The 12,005-nt window shown below is 50.4% G+C and overlaps 1 protein-coding gene across 1 annotated transcript in view; it reads left to right on the top strand.

The window, feature by feature from the left end:
• Positions 1 to 12,005, top strand: part of LOC149340476 (SMAD family member 7-like) — a 130,822-nt gene that overhangs the window by 19,023 nt on the left and 99,794 nt on the right. The window contains exon 2 of the mRNA XM_089551131.1: positions 4,220 to 5,385. Within this exon, the coding sequence (XP_089407257.1) occupies positions 4,220 to 5,385 (1,166 nt within the window). The remainder of the gene's footprint in view (positions 1 to 4,219; positions 5,386 to 12,005) is intronic.

The following is a 12,005-nucleotide window of genomic DNA, read 5'->3' as shown; positions in this document are numbered from 1 at the left end:
ATACTGATGAGGCACTAGCGGTGGAAAGCCCTTAAAAACCTGCTGATAAAACCACTCCCCAGGAACATGCATCCCGTGCACCACGAGGGCCGTAGTCGGGCTAGAGCACGCGCTCTGCACGAAAAGTACGGACAGCACTCGGGAGTGGTGTACGTCGATGCTGCGGAGTATCAACACATGCAACAAGGTCTACGCACTGGTGGCGGTGGATGGGCCCGACGGACTGCTCGCAGCCGCGACTATCAAAACAAGCTCCTCCGAGATCGCGGAGGAGGCGGCAATTGCTTTAGCTATAGCTAATACCACCGCTGATATCATTTTCAGCAACTCAGAATTCGCCGTTCGCAATTTGGCGAGGGGCCGAATCGCAGCCACCAGCCTTAGCCTTCTTGAAAAAGCAGCCCAACCTCCCAGAAAGGTCGAACTGATTTGGATGCCGTCCCACTCGGACAATCCGGGGAAGGAGGCAGCTCACAATAAAGCCCGAGATTTCGTCAAACGGGCAGGGAGTTCACCTATTCATCCGGGGTGTACGAGAGACGGCATGACCTCTTTTCATGACATTACCCACCATCACACCTTGGGCTGGCGAGTTTATCCCCCTCCGGATAAAATGCTGTCCAAAGCACAAGAAACGACGTGGCTTCAGACGCGCTACCTGGCAAACCCCGTTCAACTGTCACTCATGTACCCCTCTCAATACGAACCGCAGTGTTTCCGCTGTGGCGAACGCGCCACTTACGACCACATCTTATGGGATTGTAGGGAAGAGCCGCCTCCGGCGGAGCTAGTACGAATCCCTTCTCTCTAGCGGTGGGAGGCTGTGCTGGCCACCTCAGATCCGAAGACGCAAGTCCGGGCCGTCGAGGGGGCCAACCAGGTCGCCAGCAGTCATGGACTAGCGTCCACCTGATACCGCCCTCCGATCACAAAGCTCTTTTTGACGAAATAAAATGTTTTCCATACCAATCACAACTTGACTTGCGTGGGAATTGAACTCAGCACTGCCGGATTGCGAGACGGGCATACACGCTACCCATTTTTCATGAAGGCTCGTTGGCTCAAGCTGAATAGAAATGGAGATTCGTTGTAGTAGGCGATGCGAACGGGACCATATAACGCTGGCGCGTTCTATTCTTAAAGGTGAAGCTTAAGCGTCTCCCAATTTTTATCTCCCGTTATTCCATTCATTAATTCATGCAGATGCTGCATGCATTAATTCAATCATTTAGCCTTTTTTCTTCAGATTTCTTAGTGTAATAAAAGCCGAACTTGTGCTGATGTCAAATCATTGTTATATGCTTTGCAAGATGCGGCCAAGTGTCATCCTCTAACTTTCCTTGGTGCTTACGGTCACCCGTAGAGCAGGTAAGGAACTGACGAGTTTTGAATTTGATAATTAAGACGGACGGCAGCGCTGACTTATTTTCGGCCTGCAGTATAGACTTCGCGGTTCTTTGCAGTCATTCTTTCAGCCCGAAAGCAATAAAGGTCAAAGGATAAGAAGGCGTTTAAAGGAGAAAAAAAAATGAGGTGAGGGAACGAAGAGGGGGATTTGCTGGGGCATATATTTAAACCACTGGGTATCATCTATTCTTCTGCGCGCTAAAGAAGTACTTTGCGAAGTGTAGCGTGTAGTATGAGAACATGAAAACAAGTTAGCCAAGATCGGCGCCGCACCAGGCACCATCATGACCGCCCTTTTGTCACTGAGATTGAATCGTAGTAACAACCAGAGCATGCAGGTTTCTACTGCGGGTGTTCTGTTCATATAGCTCTGCACGCGCTCGACCTCCTACGGTTTTGTGCACCAACGCCAGCCCCTGTCCACGAGGAATTTCCGACACATCTTATACTGGAACTGCTAATCGCATTAATTCCGAAATGAGCGTTGGAGCGACACTGTCGGAGACAATTTTTTTTTTTCATAGTAAACATAGGTTGCATGGGTTTTTCTTTGCTATGTTTGTGTTTGTACGGCATCAAAAAGCACATTTGTTTCTGACACAATTTGATTTACAAATGCGACATTTTACCCGCCGCGCTGGATCAGTTGTTAGGGTACTCGGTTGCTGAGCTGGAGTACCCGGGTTCGAACCCGACCGCGGCGACCGCGTTCGATGGAGGCGAAATGCAAAAGGCGCCCATGTGCTGTGCGATGTCAGTGCACGTTAAAAATCCCCAGGTGGTCGAAATTATTCCGGAGACCTCCACTACGGCCCCTCTTTCTTCTTTCACTCCCACGTTCTTCCCTTCCCTTACGGCATGGTTCGGTTGTACACCGAGATGTGAGACAATTACTGCGCCATTTTCCTTTACTGAAAAACCAATATTCGATTTTCAAATGCGACATCTTTGGTTCTGGTGTCCATCGAGATGTGAGACAATTACTGCGCCATTTTCGTTTCCTGCAAAACCAATTTTCAATTTTCAAATGCGGCATCTGTTTCCTCGCCACTCGATCCAAACTCGTGACGTCATGAGCGAAAAGGACTCCATGATTACCGATTGGGCGTAAATGGTGGTACTCCTTAGCTTCTGAGATCCGCGAAAAAAAAAAATGGCGTCACTGCAGTCTGCTTGCGGAAATAGCCGATAGTGGCGGTACCTGTTTTTTTATTTCTTGCTCTTTTCTTCCGGAGACCTCCACTACGGCCCCTCTTTCTTCTTTCACTCCCACGTTCTTCCCTTCCCTTACGGCATGGTTCGGTTGTACACCGAGATGTGAGACAATTACTGCGCCATTTTCCTTTACTGAAAAACCAATATTCGATTTTCAAATGCGACATCTTTGGTTCTGGTGTCCATCGAGATGTGAGACAATTACTGCGCCATTTTCGTTTCCTGCAAAACCAATTTTCAATTTTCAAATGCGGCATCTGTTTCCTCGCCACTCGATCCAAACTCGTGACGTCATGAGCGAAAAGGACTCCATGATTACCGATTGGGCGTAAATGGTGGTACTCCTTAGCTTCTGAGATCCGCGAAAAAAAAAAATGGCGTCACTGCAGTCTGCTTGCGGAAATAGCCGATAGTGGCGGTACCTGTTTTTTTATTTCTTGCTCTTTTCTAGCTTATAAAAGATCTTTTCTTTTTTTCAGTTGGAGTAGTCTTTTTGTAATTCGCACGCAGTAGTCAAAAGGGCGAAGGGCTGAGATACTGAAGTAAACTCCCCTGTTCCCTTTCCTGAAGACTTCCTCCCGTAAACAAATCGTCAAGCATCGTTGCCGAAAGGTTGAACTAAAGAGAAATCGTAAGTGACTCTACTTCTTTTTCTGAGCAAAGACAGTCAAGGGATTTGAGCTTGGGGCATCTGTTAAGCCGGCGTCGTCTCTTCGGCTGACGCGGTTGTTGCGACGCGCGTCTTTTCTTTCAATCTTCCCTCTCACATTTTTCAACTCTCTTCTGTCTGCACGTGGCAGCGAGTATGGTTCAGCCCGAACCAGAGGGCACGCAACAACAACACTTTGTGTAATGTCCGTTTTGTAACTCGTCTACACACACTCGTCGAAACTTTGGACAGCCCGGTTGAGAGTGGGACCAGCCATTCAAGTGTAGCTAACCGTGAGTGCATCGATCTTTTCGAGCTAGTACACCGACAGATAACACGTCTAAAACAAATCGTCGCTCCGGCCCTTGCCCTGGCTGGCTGGTTCGCGGTTATCGATGTTTTCGTCTGTATGCCACAAATAAATATTTTAATATGAAAAGCGTACGGCAGTAAGCTTGCATTGGCAGAGCAAACAAATAATCGGGCCAGACGAAAACTAACCACAATGTTCGGAAGTGTCTGTCCGAGAAACGAACATAAAAATAAAAAAGTCGCCCTTAGACGAGGGGCACTGCATCCCTCCTCGTCGAAAAGAGAGAGAACAGAGGACAAGTTCAAGATACAAATGACAACGAGGAGAACGTGAGCGCTCGATTCTTTTTGCCACGAGGAAAGATAGGACGGCGCCCAGGCTCTTCTGGGGAGTTATTACTTTTACCCGCGCATCTTTGGCGCGGGAGCCAACTATCACAAAGATCACTCAAACCGAGACCAGACAGGCGGCGGAGAGACGCCAGGCGAAGTAGGGAGTCGGCGATGCCTCAATAATCGGGCAGCCCGACGGCGCCCGCGAAGGATCACCGAGAAACAGGACGAACAGGAACGAACGTGAGCGCCGTAATCACGGCAGCTGGAGGTAATTTGATCTGTCATTTGCGCAACTATCAGCCCTCCGCCGCAGTCGGTCGCTTTCCGAGGAGGGGAGGCGAGCAGCGCCGGCCAGTCTAGACGGCCGCCGCGCGTGCACTCGCCGCCGCCTCTTCCCAAGGAGTTTGCCCGAGAACCGGATGTGTCGTCGTGCAAAGCACCCGGCGGCCAGCTCCTTCCCGCCTACGGGAGCTGGACGTCGAGCTGCCGCGGAGGCCCCGGCCGGAGTCCGAACTCTGAACCCGGCCGAGGAGGCGGAGGAGGAGGAGCAACAGAGAACGGTGCTTTGACCTCGGCGTCGCTTCGAGCCGTCGCCGGCGGCGGCGCGGCGCGCACGCGCCGAGGGCGAGGAGGCGCGTCGGCGCCAGCGAGGCCCCGGCCGGCGCGCCAGTTGGCCTCTTGCTATGCGCCGAGTGCCATTGGGCGACTACCGTGCGGGGGCGCCGCGCGTCATGGCCGCCGAGCAGCAGCAGCAGCAGCAGCCTGTCGCAGCAGCAACAGCGGGGCCGTCGTGCACCGGTCGTGCCTAGCGGTGCGGCCCGGCAGCAGCAGTGTGCAGCAGTGGCGACCGTGTGCATGTGGCGCGGTGCTCGCGGGCGGCCGTCGAGCCCCAGAGCCGCCGCCATGGGGGCCGGCGGGGCCGCGCTGGGGCGGCGGCGGCGGCAGCAGCGGTGAGCGCGTCCCGCTCGGCGGCCTGTATGCCACGGCGAGCTGGGACACCTCGGCGCTATGGTGTGCGTTCATGTTCACCAGTAAGCGGTGCAAATTGGTGAAACGCCTGTGGGATGAAAGCGACAAACTGGTGAGGTCGTACGCGTCGTCGCAGCCGCCGCAGTGGGCGGCGGCGGCATCGCCGGCGATCGGCGCCGATTATGAAGCCTTCTGTCCGCTGGAGGACCGCAAGGCCGTCGAGGCGGTGCTGAAGAAGCTGTGCGACTCGCAGCTCCAGACGATGCTGCAGGCGGTGCAGAGCAAAGGACACGAGGGATGCGAGTGTCTCCCGCTGCCGCACGACGACGTCAAGCTGCCGCGCGAGGTGGTGGCGCCGCACGTGCTCTGCTGCCGACTCTGGCGCTGGCCCCAGCTCCGGCACCAGTACGAACTGAAGCGCCTGCCGTGGTGCACCGCAGCCTCGCCACTCCAGGTCTGCTGCAACCCGTACCACTGGAGCATCGTCCAGAAGCCAGGTATGCCTGCCGCCGGAACGCCGGCGCGGTTGGCAACTGCGATCCCTGCGTTTTCTCTATCTCTTTCGCTTCATCGGAGCCGGCGGCGGCGAGTGTATTTATATTTTCCCGCAATGCCGGAGCGGCGAGAGTGGGCCGTAAGCCATCTGGTGGGCGAGAGTAGGAGCAGCATTGTTCCCGCTGCTTTCTTTTCTCCCGCGCGCCGCTTTCTGAAGATGCGGCGGACAGAGGTTTCACTGTAAAGATGCACTTGTTCGCTACGCCGCTCGTCAACTGGGCCGCTTGTCTAGCAGTGTATGTATACGCAACCATTGTTGTTTCTCTGCGCACGGAGTTTACCTCTGTTCCTGAACTACGGTGGTGTTCATGTTAGAAGCCTTTTCTAGCGGACAGTGCAGTTGTCAATCGCTTCATCATCGATACCTATAACGCGGAAGCATGTGGCGAGAAAAAAAAATCCTTAATTTTCCTCAATCATTCGGCTGTAAACTGTTTAGACCAGTTGCTTTAGCAGTACAAGCCACGCGTATCATTGTTGAAACTCGAAAGGCGTCCCTAGAGCACCTCGAAACTGTGACGAAAATAATTGCCGTCGCGACAGTTTTGTTGATGGTGTACTGCGAGACGTTTGTCAGTGCTGCCACGTTATGTATTTCTTTCCCGCGCATTCCCCCCCCCCCCCCCCCCCCATTTCTTTTCTCTATGGCTTCGAGCACGGTAGACGGCGAATCTCGTTAACGGCTTTCGAACAGCAGGCGCTCACTCCCGCATGTTTGGATGCAGCCTGCTTGCTAAGCGCAGGTGCAGCCAGTGGACATAGGCACGCCTCCAGAGCCGGCATTAGCGTGCTGCGTGGCTGCAAGCCAGCTCGGAGCCGCGTTTCGAGCATTGGCAGCAGCGGAGTTAGCGAGCTCGCTATAAGCCTTCCCACATGTTTCTGACCTCGCAAGAAACGCTCGATCGTCGCCACAAGGGCTGCGCCAAGCGAAGAAGAGAAGCTGCAGGAAAGGCTGTAGCGCGGGTTGGGGGAGGAGGAGTTTCGTTTTTGGAACGAATTCCAAAATTCGTTTCGCAAGCTAGCTGTTCCATTTCCGTGTATGTGCGCAGCACCGTTCTTGGTGAAGGTGAACGCGCTTTCCATCTTGCGGGAAGGTTTCCCGTGCACGTTCTGTCTTGGAAAGAGGGATATATCCGAGGTTGGCGTTGCTGAGTCTGGCTCGGAAACTGAAAACTCGGCAATGCTGTTTAGGTATGCAATGCAGTACAAATGTGGGAAGTAACCAAAATAGGCAAAGTATATAGGCAAGTCATGTCAACCAACAAAAAAAAAAAGAAAGTTCATTCCGTGGCCGGCCTGAAATATAGGCTTACGCGCTGCGTAAGGTGGATTTTTCGAAAGCCAACTGACGTTTAAAAATTAATGTAGATTGCTTACTGACTGTTATTTCTATTTCATTTTATAGGCGCACTGAGCAGCAGTAAAGTATTCGAAAGTGTTTGCGTCGAAGTGTTTGCGTCGATTGACTCTATGCCTTTTCACGGTAGAATAAGCCAAGGAGCGGAACAATAAATTAAACTCAGTTAAGTTATTCTATTCGCCCTGGTCACACAAATTGCTGTGTCAAAGAATAACCGAATAATTTGGAGCTACAGGCGCGCTGTGAACAAATTGAGGTTGACCTTATCGTGCTCTGATGGCGAAGAAGCTGCTTCACTGGAAACAGTGCTTTTATAAGTAAAAATGACCCCCCCCCCCCACACACACACACCAAAAACTGATGTCGCCGCAGCAGCTCGATCATTAGTGAACAGATGTCACATATTTATTTCTTTTTTTCTTTGTGGATCTCACAGGCTAGATCACACCGCCTTTCACTTCCTGCCAGCAATTACGGAGTACAAAATTCTAGACAGGAGCGTCATAGTTTTTTAATCGAATGGTGGGAGAACTGTTCAATTTTTCATCTCAAAATTTCTCAGCCATGAATAACCAAGCGTTTTGAAGCTGAACGACTGACAACAGATAAACGGAAAAGCTAACTGAAATTTTAATTAACAGCAAGAATTTAATGCAGTTTTCCTTACAGTTCTGTTGTCAGTGATGCAGTCTCAACGTACCGATAGGGCAAGCTGCGGTGGTGCACTTAAAATGGCAAAAATGTGAGCACTCCTAAAGTTAGATAGGCCGTGTATGATATCGGATTCCAACTCTTATTCACCTCCTACCAACCATCCACATGGGGAGTGAATGTTTGCAGCTTCCTTTATCTTTAGTTTGCATGACTTGATGTACACCGTTTCTAACAGCATTTAACCCCTATGCGTTGTGTAACCCCGACTGCCAGCCTGACTAACTGTTTCAAAGGCTCAATTTGTGGGCCGTTTTTTAATTTGCTTGCCTACCATTTCGTCTCGGCTCATGTGACCGAATCCAATTCCACATGAACGCGTTGGGTCGTTCGGGGTCAGAACGTAACGTGTTGTGGATTTGACAACATATGCGAGCGAAGCAGTGAGAAACTTCAGTTTTGCTGTGGACAGTTAGAAAATCGCAAGTGATTGTCTTGCGGCCCTTATATCAAAGCTTCTAATGTAGGCCCACCGGCCGCCTTGGTAAAAAGCTGTTTGTGCCTTTGTGCAACGCGCTGGCTAGAAATAGTAAAACTTGCGTTCGCGACGGCGTGTGCATTGCAAGGCCTTCCACAGCCTCTAGACTAGTTGCTGAAGCCTGCCAACAATTCGAACTGATAGGAAATGCAACGGCTGCAACCGGAGTACCGGTAAAGATGGTGGTATTGCAGTCACGCCTCAGGGAGAGAAGCAGTGTTGCGCGGTGGTGCATTGCGAGAGAGTGCAGCAAGGATGGCTCTGCGGTCATTTGTGCAGTGTTGTTCCGCAAGCGACAAGTTTGAGCCGTAAATGACTCCGACAAGAAAAATGCGTGACTGTGCGCAGTGCTGGTGCAGTTGTTTCGCTTTTCTTGGAATGGTGCCAAGGAGCCGGCCTAAAAGATCTCTCTCTTTTCCGGGGATGCGTCTTCGTACAACTGGGGCCGCAAAGAATTGGACACAAATTCACTTCCTGCCGCAACAGGGGTTTCACCTTCCCGTTTGCCCACCAATTCCCGCATACCGACACCATCCCGTCAGCCGGTGGCGGCACCCCCTACCCCACGGCGCGACTCAGCTCCTTCTTTCAGCTTACGCGCTCGCCCCAGTAAAATAAGCTCGTTTTACGCGCTCTCCTTAGTGACTCTTCACACATAATGGTGCCCAGCATCGCTTCGCTTGTTTTTCTTTTCTTACCCCCTCCCCCGCTGCCCCCCCCCCCCCCCCCCCCCCCCTGGGCTCGCGTTGGCCGGACAGACCTTGTGGTCTTGCTTCGGGGTCATTAATCAGTCGTCGCGGCGGCGCTCGGAATCTTGCCTTCTTCGGCGCCTTCCTTCTTGGCTGGCACGCGCCCGCACTAATGGATCGGCCAGAGGCAGCAGCTCCCCTCTCTCTACTGGCCATGAATTCCGGTGGCCGGCAGGGAGCAGCGTGGTGTGCCCGGAGGCACAGCCGCGGCGCTTGTGCGTTACGTAAAAGGGACGCGGGAACTCGAGCTACGGGAGGACACGTGCAATAATGGTAAAGTAATGGCGCAACTGTGGCGTGCTTAAACCTACTAGGGGGGCATCAGGTGTGCTCACACTGGTTGTTAATCCTTCATGCCACGTTTTCTTACTCATCCCCCCCCCCCCCCCCCATCTTTTTCTCTCAGTCGATTTTTATGATTTTCTTTAACAGCGCGAGTTCGGGTGTTAGGCTTCCGGCAATTTGAGAATCTCCGTACACTGACGAAAACACAGCGTTACACTGGTAAGGACGCTATGCGAATGGTAGGAACACGTACAGCCTCTGTCAAAAGTAACCAGGCTTCGTGGTTTGCTTTTCATTCGTGTAACAGAGCCCTCACGGCTTTCCTAAAGATCAAAAAGTTCTTTGAAGGTGAGAACAGGGGTTCTTCTCACCATACAGAGATTTAGAGCTTGAGGGCTGGTATAACAGCTTTAATATACGACTGAGAACAAAAACGTGCAGCCTGGTTACTTTTGACAAGACTGTACATTTGAGTTTCTCCGCAACTTTGTAATGCCTGACCCTGTCTGTCACTTGCATAGCACACCATCCAGTGGTAGAAGGTTTTAGCGCTTGATTCTGACACGCAACGTAGCGGATATATTAACGCGCTATTCACCGGCATTCACGTGCGGTGGGCTGATTGCGTGCGAAATATATATATATATATATATATATATATATATATATATATATATATATATATATATATATATATATATATTGTATATATATATAGGTGTGTATGTCACTGTACAACCTTGTACAAGTTCAGTGCTGGTCCTGCCTTTTCTTCCCCGTGTGGTCTGCCATGAATCATTGAATTGCACTAACTTGAACCTACGGCAGCATTAACTCGGGACAAAGTATATGTCCCAGTCCTTGAACCTTTTCGACCGTGAACGCATTCCTTGGAGGCGAGACGCGAGCTTGATTCAAATTCGACCTCACACACCTTTGTACCGGTCGTTCACAAGTGTAAATTAAAAAGAGAGAGACTTTCGCAGGTCACCAGAACAGACGTTTATAGCCGCGCGCATGCTGTTGCTCCTCCATCAGCGACAGGGCTTTGGCTAAGAGGATGTATCGCAGCACGAATAAGAAGAGATATAGGGAGACGGGCGGGCATTGTTCTGTGTTTCACAACGCACCATTCTGTGGCTGTTATGAGTCATGCTAATCTTGAGCAAATGCAGGTCATGAAGCGAATGAAAGCGCTCCGAACTGAGCTGCAAGGTGATACAGTGTGTGTGCGAGGGCAAAAGTTGCAAAACGAAAAAAAAATCGCGCTGCCGGGGCTAAGGAAGAAAAGGTTAGGCAGCAGTCCAGCCTTGAACCTTTGCCGTTGAATAAGAAATGGCAAGAAGTTCAGAGACACGCATTCAAGCCTCTGCTTCTTAGTTCACCGCGTTCCAACTAAGTATTAGAGAAAAAAACTGTTTCGCTCAAGTTGTGCCAGCGTATGCTTACGCAAATGAAAAGTATGAAAAGCACTAGATGAAGCTACACGACTTTATCCTGTATTTTTTTTCCTCCGTAATCCGTTTAGTTATTTAGCGAATGCCTTTATATATATATATATATATATATATATATATATATATAAACGTGAAATTAAATACATCCATATGAGCTTGGCACATGATAGCCTTAGCCACTTATGCGCCATTAAACACAACACAACAACAAATACATCCATATCCTGTCTATAGTCGGATACAACTTAAGTCTGCAGTGAAGCTCCGCCCACATTTAGCCTCTGCGCACAGAATTCCTCCACGACGAAAAAGTAGTCCGCTTCTTAAACGTTTCTTGTTGCCTAAACAAGAAGCTTATTACAAGAAAAAAATTATGAGCTCTAGAGTTTTGAAACGTGGATTGTTTGATATAGTCAAACATTAAAAAGCTGATTTCATTTACAGTTGCGATTGGCCAGCGAAGTAATACAGGACGCTACGGACCGCGGCCCAGTGTTAGCAACTGCTGTTTTTTTAAGTTGTATCCTACTATAGTTTTTTTCTTTGCGATTTTTAAGACTGAAAAATGTAGAAACATTACTTACGCTTACAAAAATGCTTTCGTTTCTCTGTACGGCTGGGTAGTCCCCAGTAATGCGACGCTAAAAACCCGCCTGTACACAGCTGAGTGTATAAAACACGCTGTTTGTGCATGATGGCACCGGAAAATAGAAGGCCTGCGAGTTAGTGACGGGTATAATAATAGGATCGCGCTGTCGCTCGTGTCCTTACGCGTGCACAGATGTCTTTCTGTTTTACGCGTGACGTGTGCCATCCCACTCGACTGTGGGAGACGTGGCTGCGTCGCGTCCGACATCGAGAGGGTGCTTTACAGCCGAGTTGCGACATTTGGAGCTATGCGCACTCTCAAACGCGAGCATTATATTATTTTCCCATTCCCCAGCAGCAACAAGGTGGCGGCACCCTGCTCCAACTGTGCGCTTGAAAAAACGCGAATTTTCAAAACGTACTTGATTGTACCGCGAACCAGGTTAACTATGGAAGCGGGACACATTAACGTCCGTGTGCTGCTGGATAGTAGTGACTGGTTATAACATTTATCCCTTTCCTGTCTCTCGAGGGAGGTAGCAACTGCTTCTGTCCTTCGCTGATGACCACACCCGCACGCACATTTCTGTTTGCCTGATCACCGCCCCCCTGATAATATGTGCTGTTCAGGGCCTATTCCAACACACTACCGCCGACTAACCGTCCTGCAACGCATGGCTGCTGTGTGCTTTTACATCGTGTAATCCGAGCTTTGTTGTGAATACTGAATTTCCCTTTTAAGTTTGACTCTATTGGCATTGGTGCTCTGAGCAGGCATATAGAAGCAGTTCGGCGGGACGCCTTGGTTGTCTGTTTTCTCTGCATGCCCCATTGTGCTGTTGCTTGATATTAGCGCCGAAATTTCTTGTTGCATTAACTAGTGGCTGTGTCCTTGATACTAGCGGGTCGTAGCGAAAGTAGTACTGGTCCTTTG

Source organism: Amblyomma mixtum, chromosome 6 (assembly GCF_055824585.1).
Source record: "Amblyomma mixtum isolate Tamu chromosome 6, ASM5582458v1, whole genome shotgun sequence".
Taxonomy (NCBI): Eukaryota; Metazoa; Arthropoda; class Arachnida; order Ixodida; family Ixodidae; genus Amblyomma; species Amblyomma mixtum.
The sequence above is the reverse complement of the archived record's forward strand: the minus strand, read 5'-3'. Positions and strand labels throughout refer to the sequence as shown.